We start from the raw sequence: 19,330 nt of genomic DNA, 5'->3' as shown, positions 1-19,330 counted from the left end.
TTATGAATGCTCACCAGTACAGAATTATAGTGTAGGTTTCAGAAGAAGACAGTTGAGACTAGAGGTCATGGTCTGTAAGGAGATGAGATCTGCAATATCACCTGTTTTTTTATTTGTTTGTTTTGTTTTGCCAGGCAGGTGTCTATGGGATGATATCGCATTCAGGGTTTATGTAACAATATTCACATTTTGTTCAGTAATATTTGTACTTATCAGTAACTAGAGCTGCAACTAACAATTATTTTCATGTTTGATTAATGTGTAAATCATTTTCTTGCTTTATCTATCGTTGTTTTGTCCATAATATGTCGGATAATGGTGAAAAAGTATTGATCACTGTTTCCCTAAGTTCCAAAAACACTCACATTTGATAAGCTGAAATCAAAGATTTTGGATATTTATCATTTATGATGTTAAATGATTCAAACAGTTAATCAATTAACAAAATAGTTGGTGATTAATTTAAAAGTTGACAGTAAATTGATTAATTGTTGTTAGTAATTGATGAAAGATAACTTAATTGTATTCTATCCAAATACTTTATCCATGATACTTGAGAATTTTTGCTTTAAGGCATAATTTTTCATATGACCAAATATATGTATTTCTGTATATATGTGTGTGTGTGTGTGTGTGTGTGTGTGTGTGTGTGTGTGTGTGTGTGTGTGTGTGTGTGTGTGTGTGTGATATCATGTATTTTAGTAACTGATGTTTCCGAGGCTTTCATTCTGTGCTTTCTGCCATGTTTCTGTTTTGATGTGATTCATTCCAGCAGCTGAGACACTAAACAGCCTACAGGCTACTGTCACAAGTGTGTGTGTGTATGTGTGTTAGCAAGACATCTATCTGTCTCCTCTGACAAACTAGATCTGTCACCCTGGTGGCAGACTAGACTGTCTTTTCTGTTAGTTGGCTGAATTGATGAGGCAATCAAATGTTAATGTGTCTGATGGTGTATGTATTTTGTGTAACTGTGCCAGCATACAATATGCTTTGTGTACAGAGATTCAGTATGTGTGTATTCTCAAGGAGAAGAAGAGCACATTGTCACAAAACTTTATGATTTTCAGGTTCATGTTGCAAAAATGGAAGTACATAAATCACTTTTATATAACAACTCATCATCCTGTGCTACAACTTTTCAATTTCCCTCTACTGGCTGTCTTCTTTCTCTCTTCCTCATTGTATTCTTTTTGTTGAACGTACCCCTAATTTCCAACAGGTGGGGCTGTGCCGCATCACGGCTCTGCCGCAGCACACGGGCCATTCGTGGCCATTCTAGAAAATGCTTGTGTTTAAACCAGAAGCGGCTTGGCGTTCCGCTCCGTGGAGAATATGCCTCAATTCTATTTTTGACAGATGGCCCGTCAATTAGCACAGAGCAGGTCGAATGGGTAGGAAGTCAGGCACGGAAAAGGCAGGGAGAATACGGTTAATTTTCAAAATAAAAGACCCCACGCAGACTCACAATCATAAAGACAGACAAAAAATAAACTATTTAACTGTGTAGCTTGCTTATCCATGGTAGAAGCACAAAGAACAAGGAAAGAGGACTTAATCAACAAAATCAGAGCAAGTAAACATAATGAGCTGCTGAAACGCTTCTTAAACGCTGCTGGTGGGAATTGCAGTCGCTCGTATGACAGAACAAAATCGCAGCGCACGTACGACGTTAAAGCTGCATCTGGTGGAAATCCCCGGTTAGTCTTTTCATTGAAGCTGTAATCTATCAGCAGTCACTTTAAAGTTACATATTTTTACTATTATCTGTAATGAGATCCATCCATTGTTATACAGTGCAGTATATGTACAGTGACACATTTCTGGTTGCTTTGTACAGCAGCACATTGGATATAAGAGTGTATCCACACACAGCTCGTCCTTACCAGTTGCTTCGGAACCTGGTGTGTTTCACCCCTACGTTTGGTTAGTCTGGGCATATGTGAACACAGTCACATTCAGATGTGGGGCAAAACAAGCAGGCCATGGTCACCAACAGAGGGTGGGACAGCTCCAAAGACCAGAAGAAGACCCAGTGTGAGTCAAAACCGGTCAGTGTCCTTGTGATTTTTAACCTTGATATGCCCCAACTAATAAAGGCTTTTCAACTATATCCTTAGCTCAGTGCAAGTGTAAGCCCTGTGGCTTCCCGTTTTGTATAAGTTGGTCAGTGTGACCTTAAGAGCATTCACCTGGAGTTTACTAATCTACAGCCATAAGTGCCCAGTTTATTTTTTCTTGTTGCCTCAGGAGAAGTTTGTTTGCAGTCATAATACAATCAACCCTACCATCCGAAACAACTGGTTTGCACTTTGATGATTAAAGATTATCTAATAATGTTTACCTGATGCGCTATCTGACGAACAGTGTCATGAGTGTGTGGTGTAATGCAGCCATCAGAGCCATCTCTGACAGTGAACTCTTGAGGTGGCACTTTTTCTAATAAGATGCATCAAGACATGTTTTGTGTTAGCTGCCTAGATGCTGTCTGGAACACGATATTCAGTTCATTTGACGAATACTGGTTTATTAACCATATGCAATGCAATGAAAACAAGCAGTGATACACATTGCTGATGTTCCATACTGAAGAAGCAGGAAAGGGAAGAGGAGGAAGTGGTCTCTTTCTGAACACTTAGAGGCTGCAGTATGTAGTATGTTCATTGGGATTCATCATGTTTGTTGCTTTACTTACATATAGTTTGGGTAGAAAATAGCTCTCTCTGTGAATGTTCACCACCAAGTCTGTGTATCACAGTGAAGTTATTTCATTATTGTATGTTAAAGAGCCACAAATCAAATGCAATCGAGTCTGCTGTGCTGGCTTGACCTACAGAAAAATAACACTAAAAAAATAGATACAGCAGACGGTTTAAAAACACTGGAGAAAAAAATCATTTTATTGTGTTTTTGAATGAATGTTCCCCTCTGAGGCTTTTTTCCCACATATTCAGAAGTAACAAGAAGAATGTTTTAGAATTGGTTATCAGAGATGGCACAGAGGACCAAACCTCCACCGACAACAAAAAAGTTTGTACAAACAAAAGTTGAGACGTCTCTGGTTGCCCATTGCTGCCGCTGTTCATGTTTGTATGTTTGCCATTCTTTCCTCCAGTCTCTGTTGAAAGTCTGTGTTTGACAGAGTAAATTTTGTGACCTCAGCATTCATGAAAACCAAACTTTATTTATTTTAAGCATAGTAGGAGTACCATTCTTCATTCTCAGAAAGTCTATCTTGTAGGTGCGAGCTTTACCAGGATTTCAGAGTGCTTTTAAGGCTAACAGTGTTTGCAGTGTTTGTTCACTATATCACAAGTGAGGTGAACAGGTTCATATTTTTCTTGTTGTCCTTCATTTCCTATGCTATAGGTCTCCTGTGTTCTTGCTCGCTTGTCTCTACCTCCCTCTCATTCCTTTACTCGCATTTCTTCTGTTTAACTTCTTACTCTTGCTTTCTCAAGATTCAGCAGCACACCCTTATTTCAGTGTAGCCATTTATATTTATATTTTTTGTGTGTGCATGAGGTGTATTCTAGTGAGCTTTGGGAAGGCCACAGAGGGCCTGGAGGGGGGATTGTAGATTTGATGCAGGTGCACAGCGTTCTGTTCTGGCAAAAAAAACCTCTCACATTTCACCAGCCCTGATCAGAGAGCGAGGGAGAGGGTGGGGGTGGCTGCGAGAGCCAAGAAAGCATTAGAAGTCTGGTGTATAGCCTCAAGACACACACACACACACACACACACACACACACACACACACACACACACACACACACACACACACACACACACAGCTAGTGTGGTTTCAGCCCAGTGTGTATTCAGGAAGGTATATCAGGGTAATTGCTATTAAACTAGCCTAAAGAGATGTTCAGTATATCGGTGTGTCAGGGTCTTTGTCTGTAGGTGTGGAGCTTCACCTCTTTTTTTCATTTTACTCTGTTTGTTGCGTGTGTGTGATTTCGTTCGTTTTGTTGGGTCTGTGTCTAAGAGTATTCCTTTATCTTGCTAATAAAGTACAAACTTTGGCTGCCGTGGCCAGTATCTTTCCTTCTTCTTGTCTCTCTTTCTCACACACACCAGGAATGAAGCAGAATTAAAGCCAAAACACATATTCTACCTCATCCATCTTCCTCTGTCACTCCATCATTATGCGTCTCCTTGTTTGTCATTCATCTCCTCTAAAACTCCCACATGCAAACTTTATTTTCATGGAGTCTCAGTTGTCTGAAAGAGTCAGGATTTTCCTATATACCGCATCTCCTCTCTGTTCCTTCTTTCAACTGTCAAAGGGTTTAATATTTCACAAAGATTACATAGCTGCGTCATTGATTTATTGCTATTCGCTAAGTGCTTCAAAGTGCCATGAAATAGAAAACTAGAGAGACAATGTGTTTTCCCTTAAACTTTAACTCTACAGAAGTTGCTTGGTAAAGTTTATGTTTTTTCAAAAGTCATGAAGGAATATTGAGATAAAAAGTTGTGTTTTCAAGGTTCTGGATGATGTATGGTTAACAGAGGTACCACTCGTGGCAGGTCACAAAAATTATTGATCTTCTTTTTCTTATTTTGTACAATAATCATCATACAATACAATACAATAATAATTTTATTTGATAAATTCTTCTTCCAATGCAGATTGTATTTTTCATGACAATACAACACCTTGGATATATCAAGGTTGTATTCACCAAAATATTACAAGCCTTGAAAAATGCTCTAGTGGCAAGTGCGTAAATTGTTATATTCTATATGTTTTTGAAGGCTTTATTCTTTAAGTGTTTTTTACAGAGTGAACATGATTGGAAGCCTTGAAGACTTGCACTGTGCTATGGTGTGTTAAAGACAAGGTTAAGAGATTTTGTGATATAAGTGTACTCTCACAAACAAAGAAAACAATTACAGTTTTAGTGTTTTTCTCAAATTTATAGATACACAGTATGTACCTTACCATTAAAAAGTTAAGAAGCCTGCCGCAAAAGCTTGATTTGGTACAGTAAAATGGCTGAGAGGACTACTCTGTATTTTTGAATGGTCTTTCATGCTTTTAGGTTGTCATCACAAAAAATATGAAGTACATGGAGAGAAAAAATGCTTTGCAATGATTCAACCAGACTCAGCAACAGTTAAACAAGAATGCAGGAAGTCACCAGTCATTAGTAAAAATAATTGGAAGCTTAGCATAAAAACCTCTGCAGATTTAAATATGAACAGGTTCCTGTTTCATTGTAAAGTGTGATGCTATTCTCAGGGGCATCAACTAAATGTATCATTTAATTCTTTTTCTTTGGGGACCAATTTAAATAATACATTTGATGACTGAATTATACTCATAATTATATGTTAAAATAACCATTAATGACAGAAGAAAAACGTCAATATAAAGGTGAGTCCAGCCTTTGGAGGAATAGTGTACATACAGTACATGTCTACATGAATCCACTTGCTTGCATGTGGTTTCAGGTAGGTGGATGGATTCTCTCTGGATTAACATAACAAACACCAGCTTTTTAATATGTTCTCTCCGTCTCTGGGAAACACACAAACACCTGCACGCACCCGCTGCACTATCTGAGGTGTTTGGATAAATATACCATGTGTCTTTCACTTAACAAGTACTTCATGACTCTGTAGTCCACTTGTCCTCGTGGCAGAAGTGTTTGTGTCTGGGTCTGGTCAAAGCCGAAGGACCACTGAAATTTCTAACCCATTGTTTCTCAAGCTGTAGTTCATTTTTCAAAGCTTAAAACCATTAATAGCAGTATTTTCTCCTCTTTGTACTCTTTAATTTATCCTTGTGTAATCAACATTTCAAAGACTTGATAATAACCAGACCTCGTGAAGTGTTCTTAATCATAATTGCTTTCATTTTATCAAACTTTTGTGTGGTCACCAATATTTCAAACATCATTACTAATTTGACACCATAGATTGTTGGAGCCAGTCATATCAGATTGTAAACTCAGCAGCAGTGGTTAACATGGCCTTTCTTTCTTTAGTGCAGCCAAATAGATGGTGAGTCAGTCTACTGGCTGCCAAAGTACCTATTTCCTCTAATGTAAACCTGATATCACTACATTTCTGAAAGGCTGAAAGTATTGGGCAGAAAGATATTTAAACATATTGCAAAAGACAGATGAGCGCAGTGCGTGAATTGGCAGATAAGGAGTCAGTTTCAACTGAGAAAAGTACCTTCAGCTGCTACTTGTGGCTGAGTCTCAAAAAGACAAGACAGTTCTAATGTTTAAGGAGTTGATGGAGTTATTTTTGATGTATGTACTCCTTTTTAATTTCTTCAGTATCTTTTTTTTCTATTTATTTTTTCTTTTAACCTTCCTTTTTCTCATGTTGTTGGTGTATTGTGAAGTATTTGCGTTCAGCCCTTGTTCCAAATAGTTCATTTGTATAACTTTGATCTGTGTTGATTTTACATTTGTCCCCACAAACATTTATCCAAAGCCACCCTTAATCCCCTCAGTCTTTGTGGCAAATTCTGAAAAGTTTGAGTCTCTTTTACTTTGGTTTTGACTTTGAGGGTGAAACAAAATACCCAAACCAACAGGGGTGTTTTTTCTTCCTCTTTCAAGCAGCTTATTCAAAGAGAACCTCCAGAAGATCAGAGCATCTCTCTTTAGCCCTGTTAAATCACTCCCTGCAATGATTGTTTAGCAGGCAACAAAACAAAATCTCTTTCTACAAGGGGCTACAGAAGGCTGCATGTGTGTGCGGGTTTGTGTCTAACAGTGAGTGTGTGCTGATGGTTGTATGTTTGTGGTAATTTGGCAAGGTTTGTGAGCAAGACAGCATATCATATTCCACCATCCTTCTCTGTTTGTGTGTGTGTATGTGTGTGTGTGCATGTTTGTGTGATTGGGTAGAGTGAAAGTATATGTACAAGAACAATAGGGGTGGATAATGAGTTCAAGCAATAGATGAAGACATAAAAACAAGTGGGTCAGAGGAAGAGAGACTGATGTATACTGTAAATTTACAATGAGTAGGGAGTTAAGCTTTGGTGTTGCGTAAGCCTGCAAGCCACTGCCTAACAGTCGGGGGTGCAGTTCACACAAGTCTTGGTCAAAAGCTATTGTAAATTGTTCTAATGATGAAAAGTTGAAAACTGGCTGAAAACAAACAGCACCATCTAATGCAATCTACACAAAAGGACAAAAGAAGAACGTTGATTGGCAAAAATAGTAGTTGTCCCACAAAAGAGGAGGATGCAATGCGAAAATTAATGTTTGATGCTTCTTTTGGAGTTATGGTTAGGACAGGACATATAGGTCAGTTTGTAACACTTTATAGCAACCCAGTGATGTGTCCATACTGATTATAAATGCCTAACAGGATCATTTGAATTTTTTGAAGTGGAGCCGTATGAAGTCAAGCCAAGTCAGCACGTGTATGGAAAAGGAAAAGAAACAGGAGTGCCTGTGTTGTAAGCTAACCAATGTAGAATGTGTACAATGTCCTGATGGGAAACCGCCATCATATAAGCCAATTATCACTCTCTGCAAACCAACCGAACTCCTGTGGCCAGGACCTTTCTGAGCACAAGTGTTGCTGGTCTACTGCTGTGGCGATCTGTTAGTTTGATGATATATTATTGTTTGACTTTGGGATTTTAAAGGGTTTGGTCGGATTCACCAAAGTCACACAATATCACAAACTAACTAACTAATCAAGGCAGCAGTAGGCCAGCAAAGTGAATGTTCTGCAAGGTGAAATGACTGTTTTTGCCAAAGGAATCTGGTTGGTTTGGCTTATGTAACTGTGGTTTCCTGTCAGAAAAGACTGTCTGATGTCACTGTAAAGTGGTGAAAATATTCAAAATATTGTGTACACTTAAATTGATATTGATTTTTTTTTTAGGAGGTTCTTTTTTTGGTGGCTAAAATATATTTTGCTGCTGAGCCAGTCCAGAGCACTACATTATTTAGCTTTCTACACTGGTACTCCTCTCTATTTGTCCAAACTGGGGGCATGCCGGCCTCCATCTACAGTAGGTAATACACTGACTAGCAACTAGCTAAGTACCTCATAAAACCCCAGTGTTATTGAACTGATCACTATTATGTATTTATTACACAGAATATATATGTGTGTGTGTGTGTGTGTGTGTGTGTGTGTATATACACACACACAAGCACATATATACTCACACACACACACACATATGTACATAAATATATGTATATATATATATATATATATATATATATATATATATATATATATATATATATATATATATATATATATACATGTAGACCTTTACTGTCTTTCTTTTGTAGTATTGTCACATTAACACTATAACAGATGTATACTTGACCTTCCTTTCCTTTGATGCTGACCCCTAGCTCCTTTAATTAATCCCATGCAGCAGCCTGACTGGTTTTCAGTCAGGGGAGAAACATAATCCAGTTGCATGGTGAAAAAAAAAAAGAGCCACAGATGCAGTGAGAGATTTTGGATGATGTTTGGGTGAATTGCTCTTTTATTTGTGACACAGATGAAAATGTTGATTATAATTCAAAGCCACAGTTCTCTCATTATCCTTGTTATGATGTGGATTAATTATCAATTAAACTCATGATCCCACAAATCTGTAGTGGATCTGCTATGTATCATGGGATGTTATTCTCCGGATGGTGAAGTAAACACACGTCTCGCTGTGCAAAGACATGCACATACACGCCTTGTTTGGTATTCTGTGACGTTTCTCAACAGATGGAGTAAATACAAATCTAAATGCAGACTCTCACATACGTGGATATGCAAGGAAAGACCATCATTCACTTATGGAAAGACCAAAACTGCATACAAATGCATACACACAGCTCAGGGTGTGTGCAGCTCATCAACTTTTCATTTACTGAATTTACCACATTTTCATATGTGTCATTGTCTGTGCTGGGGTGTGTTCATGCTTGATCGTCTTCTCATCCACTGTTCAATCAACATTATTAAGATATACCTTAATCACAGATTAATGTTCCTTGCTGGTTGTTTAGGTATGAATTACATATTAAGGGATGCAGATTCATAGTAATTTTCATCATAAACATTTAGCTTTCAGTTTTTCCAGTACATCCATTCTAAAGTCCACAGTGTAAAACTGAAAAATGGAATGAAATCCTAAGATGGACATCTGTCTTGCACAAAGTTGAATGATTCATGGTGATCCCTGTTGCCATTTTTCAAATGAGCCCCTCCCTGCATGTTTGCTTAAAGTGGGAGAAATTAGAACAACTTTAAACAAATCGTGGCATATAAGTAAAACTAATTATGCTCATTAGTCAGTGTTTGATGATAAACAGAAAATATTCATGGATGAGCTCTCAGTATTTTTTAAAGAGACAAGTGGCAACATTTTTCCACAAATATGTATTCACAACACTGTGAAAATAATATTTTTTCATGTGCTCACAGTAGAGACATCTGTCTTCTGTGTAAGGGAGCAAACAAAAGGCCCAAATCAAATGTTCGACATCCAGTAATAATGTTCAAAGGATATTTTTTCCAACCTCTTTTTCTGAAAATTGCTCTGTTTGCAGGAAACAGTGATTTATTTGGTCTCTTTTTAAGTCTGTCAGCATGCCTGTGCAGGTGCTGTCTGCATTGGAACACACATGTGTGTGCACGTACACAGTAAAAAAATCTGTTAAAAAAAAAAAAAAAAGAATGAAAGAAAAGAGAAAAGGATGAGAGGGAGTTACAGTGGGGTGAACAACAAAGAAAAACGCCCAGAGTTAGAAGAGAGGGATGGAAGCTAAAGGATAAGGACGGGAAGGAGGGAAGAAAAGAGCAGAGAAGATGGGTGTCTGCAAAAATGGAAACACCCTGAGCAATGTGTCAGAGCCACGACTTCTGAGGCTCTGACACATTGCTAAGGAAATGATCAGTCAGCACAGTTTTACAGTGCAGGGCTCATCACTGACTGAGTTAAAATGCAAATACTGCCCACTGAGCCTATAGGACACTCTGTTCCCAACATTTCCAACTATATGTTGCCAATTTTTAAAACCCGGGTGGTTTAATGGTCTGCAGCACTGTTTCCTGGGGTCTAAACTTTCCGTGTTGTATTTTGCCATGGCAAAATAAATGTGATGTGGCTCATCTAGGCTCCTGTTTTCAGGTGACATTTAAGGGATAGTTCTGAATATTTGAAGTTGGGTTGCATGAGGTAGTTATTGATAGTCATCGTATTGTCTACAGTTGATGCCGGTTGCCAAAGCAGCAGGAATACCAGTGCTGGAAGCTAAGCAATGTACTGGTGTGGACAAGGTCAGAAGTAAAATGTATTTTAGCCACCTAAAAAAAGACCAATCTAAATAAATCTAAATTCATTTAAGTGCACGCTACATTTAGAACGTTTTCACCAGACTCTCTCCAAACCAACCACACTCACTGGTGAAATCAGTAATTTTACCTTACAAAAAACGGTCTACTATTGCCATGATTGGTTAGGTTGTTTATGTTATTATGTCACTTTGGTGTTTTAAGAAGTTAGTTCAGATTCAACAAAGTAACACAATGAGACAAACAAAGTAACCAGTGAGGTTTTGGTTGATCAACAATCCCTGTGTTCTGCAAGGTAACATTATTGATTTGGTTGGTTTAAAGAGAGCAATATTTGGTTTGTAAAAAGGTGGTTTCACCCCCAGAAAAGGCTGTCTGATTGCAAGGTAAAGAGGTAACAATATTCTAAATATGGTGTTCACTTAAACTTTAAATTTTTTTTTCATACAAACCCACAAAAATCCGAACTATCCCTTTAATGTACTAAATGTGGATGTTAGGCCATACTAACACCGAAGTGTAGACTTTGTCCATTCATAGCAGTGTGAATTGAATTGAGTGTGCATCCAATCATGGAGTACGGTCATTGGGAATAAGTGAGAAACGATACCACCCTTTCTATCAAAGTCAATCATACAGTGGTTTTATTCATGTCTGCAGTACTTTCAACAAAATTCTCACTCTCTCTTCATCTTTATCCTTCTTTGAGTCAACAACATTTTTTAACAAAAAATGTATTTTCTGCTATTATGTCCGATACTACATTTCTCTATTGGGAGGCCTTGTTGCGGTATTTGATTTTCTGATGTCCTGAATAGACTGTTTTCTGTAAGCGATTGAACTGTATAGCCTTGTGAGTTTTTTTCCCTTTTTTTGTAGGGGCCTGAGTTTAATGGTACTTACGATCCTCTCAGCCAAAGCACTAAAACTGAAGTGGCTCTGGAACCTTGAGATTGTAATTAAATGGTGAACTGCAGTAACAGAAAACATGAAAGCCCAAAACTTTGATTGAATTGGGATCTTGATGAATAGAAGCATATTGTACGACCGAGGCAGCTTGCTTGGTTGAATTAAACTGACAGAGATTCACAATCCTTATATACGACCTGTGTAACAAAAACGATAAACCCATAGCCGATGCTTACATATGTACAATGATATTCATGAGTATCTGCTTTAGATAAAAATTTTACAAGTGTTTTTATATAGTCAGATTACATCAGTAGATACCTGTCAGCAGATGGTTGGATGTTTCAATATGTAATGAAATTGGGCACCAAAATGGTGTGATTCTGTCAGCGTAGTTGAAGCAAATGACCCTAATTTCTAACAGTTTAGCAGTCTAGCAAATAGGAGAAGGCTGGGCAAGAAATTAAGGTCTAAGATGGGTTCCAGTATGTAAAAAGAATATTTTTTAATAACATGTTTCTGTGTTTTGATGGCAAGAATATCTTACAGAAAAATCTCAAATCCTACCAATGACACAAATGTACAAATTATTTACCACTCAATCACTCTACCTATATGTCTGATTGAAGCACATCAGTGGCAAGACAAAAATGACCAGTCAGTTCTGACTGAACTAATCAGAAAAAGATGCAAAAATAGAAAAAAAAAGAAGAGTTAGAGAAGCTGGGTCTTAAATGATTGCCAAGGATATTAATCCTGACGTGCACAACACATTTGCACAACTTCTGTATGAAAGGCTGATGTTTTATTAGTTCATAAACTTGTATGTGGTTGACATTTGTGTTGTCTGAGCAAATAGTTTCCTAATTGTCAATCTCTCTCTCTCTCTCTCTCTCTCTCTCTCTCTCTGTAGGTAGGGGAGAGGCAACATGTGTTGGTGACAGAGGAGTCATTTGATGCTCAGTACTATGTGGCTCACAACAAGTTCTATGAACAGGTAAGATCATTGTTAATACATTAATAAGTGTTTCAGATGACACATTTGCAGACGACCACAATTTTGACTTAAAACTATTCTAAAAATGACGGGATGTAACAATGCCAAAAACTCAAGGTACATTATGAAAGAGGAGCACCCTCAGTAGAGATCTCTGCCAGGCAACATATGGTGAAGCACCTACTGCAATACCACCACAACTACCAGATGCAACCAGCAGAGATTTGCAAAGTTGCGCCAACATTAACATGACCTCCACATACATTATTCCAGGTTGAAACAAGATTTCAAACTGAAGCCGCTGTTGATGCCTGCTTAAGAAGAGTGAGGAGTCAGCTGTGAATGGCAGTTTAAAACAGTGCCGTCCAAAAAAAAAAAAAAAAAAAATAGAATAACTACATGACAGACTCTGACAACAAAGCACCATCAGTCAAGTTGCAGTTTACATCCATGTCTGTCCAGAATCATATAGTGTGGAACATTGAAGGAATTTAATCAAAGCTATTAAGTGTATTTTCTGGCAAAGTGGGAATGTTCTCACTATGTTTATGTGTGATCCCAGTGACTTTATTTATTTTACAGAGGAGTACAGAGAACTGAGAGAGCTGAACATTATGATGTTACAATGAAGTTGACCTTTGACCTTTCAGATATAAAATGTCATCACCTCATCGTTTTATCATATTAGACATTTGTGTCTCATTATTAGTCTCTGAATTCTTGAATTTTTGGCCAAAATGTGTCATCCTTGAGTCCAAGTGGTCGTTTGTGCTACATTTGAAGAAAGTCCTTCAAAGGCATTAGATGTCATGTTCACAAGATTGAGATGGCCTGAAAACATAATAAAACAGCCTCTGGCCGTGGTTGTTGCCAACACAGAGCCATAAAAAAGAAGGTTTTTCAAGGTTTTTCCTGAATTCTGAATCACAGAGGTCTTTCAGCATATACTGTTATAGATGTGCACATGAAATATTAGCCCAGTAGTATGTGAGATTAGCTCTGGACAAGATGGACGTCCCTTGATCACACTTGCACACACTCACGCATGTACCCATGGAAGCTATCACTTAATCCCCTGGCAGAGATCATGATGATAAATCTGATGTGAACAGAAAATTTATTGCAAAAAGGTAATACCTTTATTGTATTAAAAGTAATTTTCATTATTGGTTGAGTAGCATATTAACTTATCATATGAGATAATAGTATTTTTATTTGTTATCATACATTTGGTGATCATCAACCTTAAAATCTAACTGGCTTATATGGATATCAGTGTCAGCGTACTGGATGTTTGTTTGACATTTTTGCATTGAATGAAACCTAAAATAGTTTAGTTGGCCCACACACTCTAACCACCATCAAAAACATACAGTGAAAAAGCTGTAAATTAATCTGCATTTGATGAAATTTTTCCGTATGTGAAGCTAATCCAACCCTTCCTCATTTTCACACTTAGTAAATCAGATCAGAAGCTTTGCTTTGCATGTCACAGGAGTACTCACAGCAGGTGTCAGAAGCTTAAGCTTGTATTGACTAAAGTAGGTTAGCTATAATATCACACATACTCACAAATACACACACACACACACACACCCTGCGGTGGTCATGAGAGCATTTGGCGGCTGATAGCAGCAGTACTTTTTGCTTTTTTTCACTGTAGTAACATTAAGGTCAGCCCTAAAGACATGAACATTCCATCCTACACACACACACACACACACACACACACACAGCTGTTCACACACACACACACACATTCGCATGGCTTCAAAGACCCTCTCTCAACCTGTGAAAAATTCACTTTAAAACATCTTCAAATAAATCAATTTCCTCCTGCTTTAACCATCATCAGAAACATGTTTGAAGTTATGCTTTTTATTAGCGGGGAGGGCAGGGGATGGTAATAATTTTTCCTCCCTTCCACTTTCCTCTCCTCTCCTCCCCTCCTCTCCTCCTCCTTTGCACCTCCTTCTGCAGGCTATAAACTTAAGTTACAAGTGTCACTCGGTTCATGTGTGTGTTGTACCAGTGCAGGCTCCTTCATGCGTTTGTGCATATGCAGGCATGTATGTCATGTGTGTGTCAGTTCACTGTACACACAGGGAGAGTATGTTAAGATGTTTGATGTTTTCTCTGTTCCATTTTTTAGATGTTAAGTATTTGTCATGTACTCCTAAATCACTGTCTGACTTGAAAAAAAGAACATGAAACACGATGTACCAATATGTTCTGAATCTGTTCCCTCGAGGGATACATCCCTGTATCATGTATACTGCATGTCTACCGTACATCCGTGGGCCACAAAGACATACTGTAGACAGCACATATAGATGAGATTGTATACCAAGTTTCAACGCTAACTTTGTTTTTCACTTGTCTGGTCGGCCAAGTGAGTCAGAAATCTTTTTGCCAGAAGTCAATGTTTACTCACTCCTATACAACTTGTTACTTTTTAATGCTTTCGTGTTTTGTACAAGTACCCATAAGACACCAGAGGAAGGGTTGTGAGCAGCCGTGCATCAAACTGCACAATACTAAGTTGGAGTTTCATCAACCAGGGCTGGGCAGTTTACAATATCAATTTAACAATATCATGATATGACACTAGGTATTGTCTTAGACTTTGGATATCGTTATATCATGAACTTACCAGACTGCTGTAGCTGTTCTATGATTTGCCTTTACCCACTAAGTCATTATATCCATGTTACTGATTATTAGTTATAAAAATAATATGTTAATATTTTGTGAGAGCATATTGTCACAATATCAATAAATATCCATATTGAGATCTTTCATCAAAAATATTGTGATATTAGATTTTGTCTATATCACCCAGCACTATCACCAGCATCCACCAACGACATCCAACTAAATCCTGTCTGGCACTTCGGCTCACAAACTTTGTCTTTACCATTTTCTCAAGTGCCCAGTCGATTATGCACATGTGCAACACTCAGCAGAGATGAGAAGGAAACAAGATGGCTCACTACTTAGCTACTTCTACCTTCAGCTCCAGAAAAAACAATGTGCTTAATTCTGTTTTACCACTTGCCAGACTTGCAAGTGAGTTACTAGATTTATTTGCCCAATATGGTATTTTACTTGTCCTGGGCAATCGGGTAAATTTTATTGATTAGCCCTGTATACACATCACAGATGTCTGACTCACACTGCAAGGTGTATTTTGAGGAACTCTGTAATTCTTCGTCACTTTGTATATGATTATTCTGAGACCTTGATGTTTATGTTTGATGATATAATGTAATCACACTTGAAACGTAAAGGTTAAATTTCATTGCTCATCATTCAAGTCCTAAAGATCTAATTAAAAAAGGAGGAATCTGAAGAAAGAAACAAAACAGAGTGGTTCAGTTGGGAGAATTGTCTGGTTGATGGAGAAAGAAATGTGGAAGTGAGGGGTCAGGAAAGAAGTGAAAAGAGTGGTGGGAGCCAAAAAAAAGGACAGAAGGAAGTGAAGAGGGGGGTGGGTGGGCATGTGGAGGGAAGTGGGGAATAAGGTAGAGAGAGGTGTGAGTGTGAACAAATGGCCTAGTTTCACTTTTACACCATCAGATGGATATCTATCCTGACGGGTATAATAGGCACCCAACCCACCTGTGTGTGTCAGTGTGTGTGTATCTGTTAGTGTCTGAGTGAGGAAGTAGGAGGGGGGCTTTCCAATGAAATCAGACAAGCTCTTTCATCATTTAATCACCCTGTAATGGGCCTCGAATGACCCTCACCTACACACACACACACACACACACACACTCACACACACACCTATCTCCCCCACAGCCCTGCTGTTTTACCTCTCTGCTCCCAGCCTAGTTCACTGGCTACTCGCACACACACACACACACACACACACACACACACACACACACACACACACACACACACACACACACACACACCCTCGCAGTGGCCAGAGTGTCGAGCAGCAGGTGTGTTGATTAGGCAGGTGTGGCGCTGGCTGTGTGTCTGCCTGGCCTATTCTCTATCTCCTATCATATTCCACCAGCTGGATAAAGACTGACAGATTAACACTGAGCCAGGCTCACGCCTGCCATAGCAGCAGTAACCCTCCCTTCACCAGTTCCCATGCTATTCTCTGCCCAGTCAGGAGCTTAGCCCTGCAGAGTCGTGTAATGGTTAGACAGACCACCAGATGATCTGAGTCAGCACGCAGCGCTGCTAAAGTGTACTTTACAACACACTGAATCCCCAGTAGGTCCAAGGTTGGTGTTCTGCTGCTGATCCTTGTAGGGTGGTTAGAAACACTAGCAATTGATTAATCATTAATAATTAACAAGATACAAAACACACATTTGTTTCTCATTTTCAGTTTTTCTTTGTGCCAGAAAAACAGTGTCAAATGAGGTGCAATTATTGCCATTTCTAGACTGTCAGTTATCTATTATTATATTTCTATTGGTGAAATTCATGTGGGCGATTAATCCATTAATGACTAATCATTAACATCTTTAGATCCTATCCTCTGATCTGTTCGTGGAAAGAAGCAAGCAAAAAGACAATAAGTTAACGTGTCAAATGTTATCATTATTATCAAATTAGTTCACCTTGTCTTTATACTAGAGTTACAATGATCAGTTAGTCCATCAGAAGAACTAAGATCTATTTTGATCATTTTTCAAGCAAAGGTGTCAAACATTTACTGGTTCCAGCTTCTTTTCCTGCTTTTCCTTGTAATTTATCATAGTAAATGAAGATTCTTTGGGTTTTGGACAAAGGAAGCAGTTTGAAAATGTCTTTTCAAGCTCTGGGAAATTGTGATGAGCTTTTTTCACAATTTTTTAACATTTTATAGACTAAACAGTTGATAGATTAGTCGTGAAAATTAGAGCTTAATTGATAAAAAACAGTAATCATTGGTTCCAGCCCCAACTTTAAACTTGTGTATTGTAATAATTGTTTCCTAAGGAAATTATGAGTGCAGTGTCAGAGAGATAGCTGTATTCACATCTGTTTACTCAAGAAGGATACCATCACTTTTCAAATTCTGTGGTGATCACTTATATACAGAGAACCATTTTCTTTCACTTTGGAAATGCAACATATAATACTGTTTACAAAGAAAATCCTTGCTTACATTGTGATAATAAATCTTAGAAGCGCTCATGACTGCAGTTTTAAATCCAGCCAATAATCACAACAGCAATCATTCTATTAATGTTTATCGTAGAGATTGAATCTGAAAGCAGGAGCTGAAGAAAAGAAGTAAATCAGGATTCTAACCCAACAGCATACATCATTGTCAAACTGTCAACTTTGTGATTAGTTTGAAAGTTGTTTTGAAAGGAAAAGCATTTGCATATGATCTTTAGTTACAGGGGTAAGTCATTAAGAACAAATTCCATTTCACACTAAGCCGTAATTATAACTCTTTGTTTTTTCTTCCTTCCTGCTGTGATCAGCCGAGATTTATAGTTGCCATGGTGAAATAATAAGACAAACCAGCAAATCCCTCTGGTTTATCTCACAGCTGTTGTCGTAGTTTTTGACCTTGAGGGCTTCCATAAATGGAACTGAAAACACTCAGCCCCGTGTTTTTTTTTGCAAGCAGGCAGGGACTAACTAAATAACAATGTGGGGGAGCAGTGGGGAAAACAGTTTTGATCAGCAGTTAATTGAGAATGTAATTGACAGATGTGGAGAAACATGCAGTGGGCTGGTTATGATGGTTTTGTAGGTGTGTATTTCTAGGTGAATGACGGCAAGTTGCTGGATTTATCTCACTGGTCACTAAAATTAAGCCACTAAATGACACATACTTTTTATCCTGTGCCTCATAAACCTCATAACTTAGACTCAGTAGTGTTAATATTTTATTATTATTTATTTTATTTTATTTTTCTTTTTTTTGAAAAGCCCAAAGTCCACAACAAGGTTGTTTCTCTCTCCTACAGAAAACACCTTGCCTAAACTGCCTGAAATGCTTTGTTTGTAATCCAGCCTTTGTTTCAGTACTTGGTCAGTCAGTTGTGTTTCGTCTATCCTGGTTTGCAGGTGCTGGTACCTAAGAGGCCGGAGTTCAAAGGGAAGATGATTGAGGTGGACATCTACGAGGCAGGAAAACACTTCCTAAAAGGCCGACCAGTAGAAGACAGTAAACCGTTCACTCCCTCCATCGCTGCACCACTACAGAAGGGAGAGGTGTCTGGTCTGATGCAGGTAAACACACAAACACATGCGCACTTACAGTGTACAGATACAAAAAGCATTGTTCTAATAGAGATACGAGTATTGGAAACTGCCCTCCATACTGTATAAAATGCTGATATCAACACTGCAACACTGTAATTAAGTAAACATGATCCTGAACCCTAATACTTCCCAGCACCATCTTGTACACCATTTTTTCCCCAGGATGGTGAAGTCATGTTCTGTGATATTCATTGTCTATAATCGTTCATGTTTTGCAAAATGATTAATCTGAGTCTGGCCATATAACACTCATGTTACATCCATACAGGTTTAGGAGTATACAGCTGTTAAAAATAAAATTAATTATAATTTTACAATATATAGGAAAGAAATAATAAATAAAATAAATCAACATATAAATCCTTAGGCTGTACAATAGCTATCTGGGTACATGGTCTATTAAAAAATACAGAGGTGATAGACATTTTTGTAAAGATAAGATACACTGTGGTTTAAAGTCCTTTCAATGCACTTTGATTGAGCTATAAGTTATTAAGTCTCCACAGATTATTTTTTATTACATTTTTATTACATGAAAGTGCTTAAGTTCTGAGTAACATGTTTTTAAAAAGGAAAAAGAAAAAAAGAAATCAGAAATTCTCCAGAAAATATGGTCACACCATCTGGGCCAGTCCTCAAGGAGGAGGATTTTTTTTCATTGACATGAACTGGGAATTATTTACCAAAATGGGTGTCAGCCAGCTGCATTAGGTATTTTCAGGAACACTAAGTGGGTGCATATTGTTGTAAAAGGATATGACTTAAGTTTTTGTCTCCAAGTAAGAGGGCTGTAGAGGCCAGGGTTATTTGGAAGTAGTTTTAGCTGCTTGCACTGGTGTTGCCAGGAGTTTTTTTTTTTTTTTGGCAACTTTAGTTAATTTTTGTATA

General features: G+C 38.0%; 1 protein-coding gene across 1 annotated transcript in view; it reads left to right on the top strand.

Moving 5' to 3' along the window:
- Positions 1-19,330, top strand: part of cdkal1 (CDK5 regulatory subunit associated protein 1-like 1) — a 274,804-nt gene that overhangs the window by 238,554 nt on the left and 16,920 nt on the right. The window contains exons 13-14 of the mRNA XM_084726284.1: positions 12,125-12,208; positions 18,245-18,409. Coding sequence (XP_084582410.1) covers positions 12,125-12,208; positions 18,245-18,409 — 249 coding nt within the window. The remainder of the gene's footprint in view (positions 1-12,124; positions 12,209-18,244; positions 18,410-19,330) is intronic.

Source organism: Lutjanus erythropterus, chromosome 9 (genome assembly GCF_056507025.1).
Source record: "Lutjanus erythropterus isolate fLutEry1 chromosome 9, fLutEry1.hap2, whole genome shotgun sequence".
NCBI classification, from domain to species: Eukaryota; Metazoa; Chordata; class Actinopteri; order Lutjaniformes; family Lutjanidae; genus Lutjanus; species Lutjanus erythropterus.
This window is presented reverse-complemented; position numbering and strand designations above follow the sequence as displayed.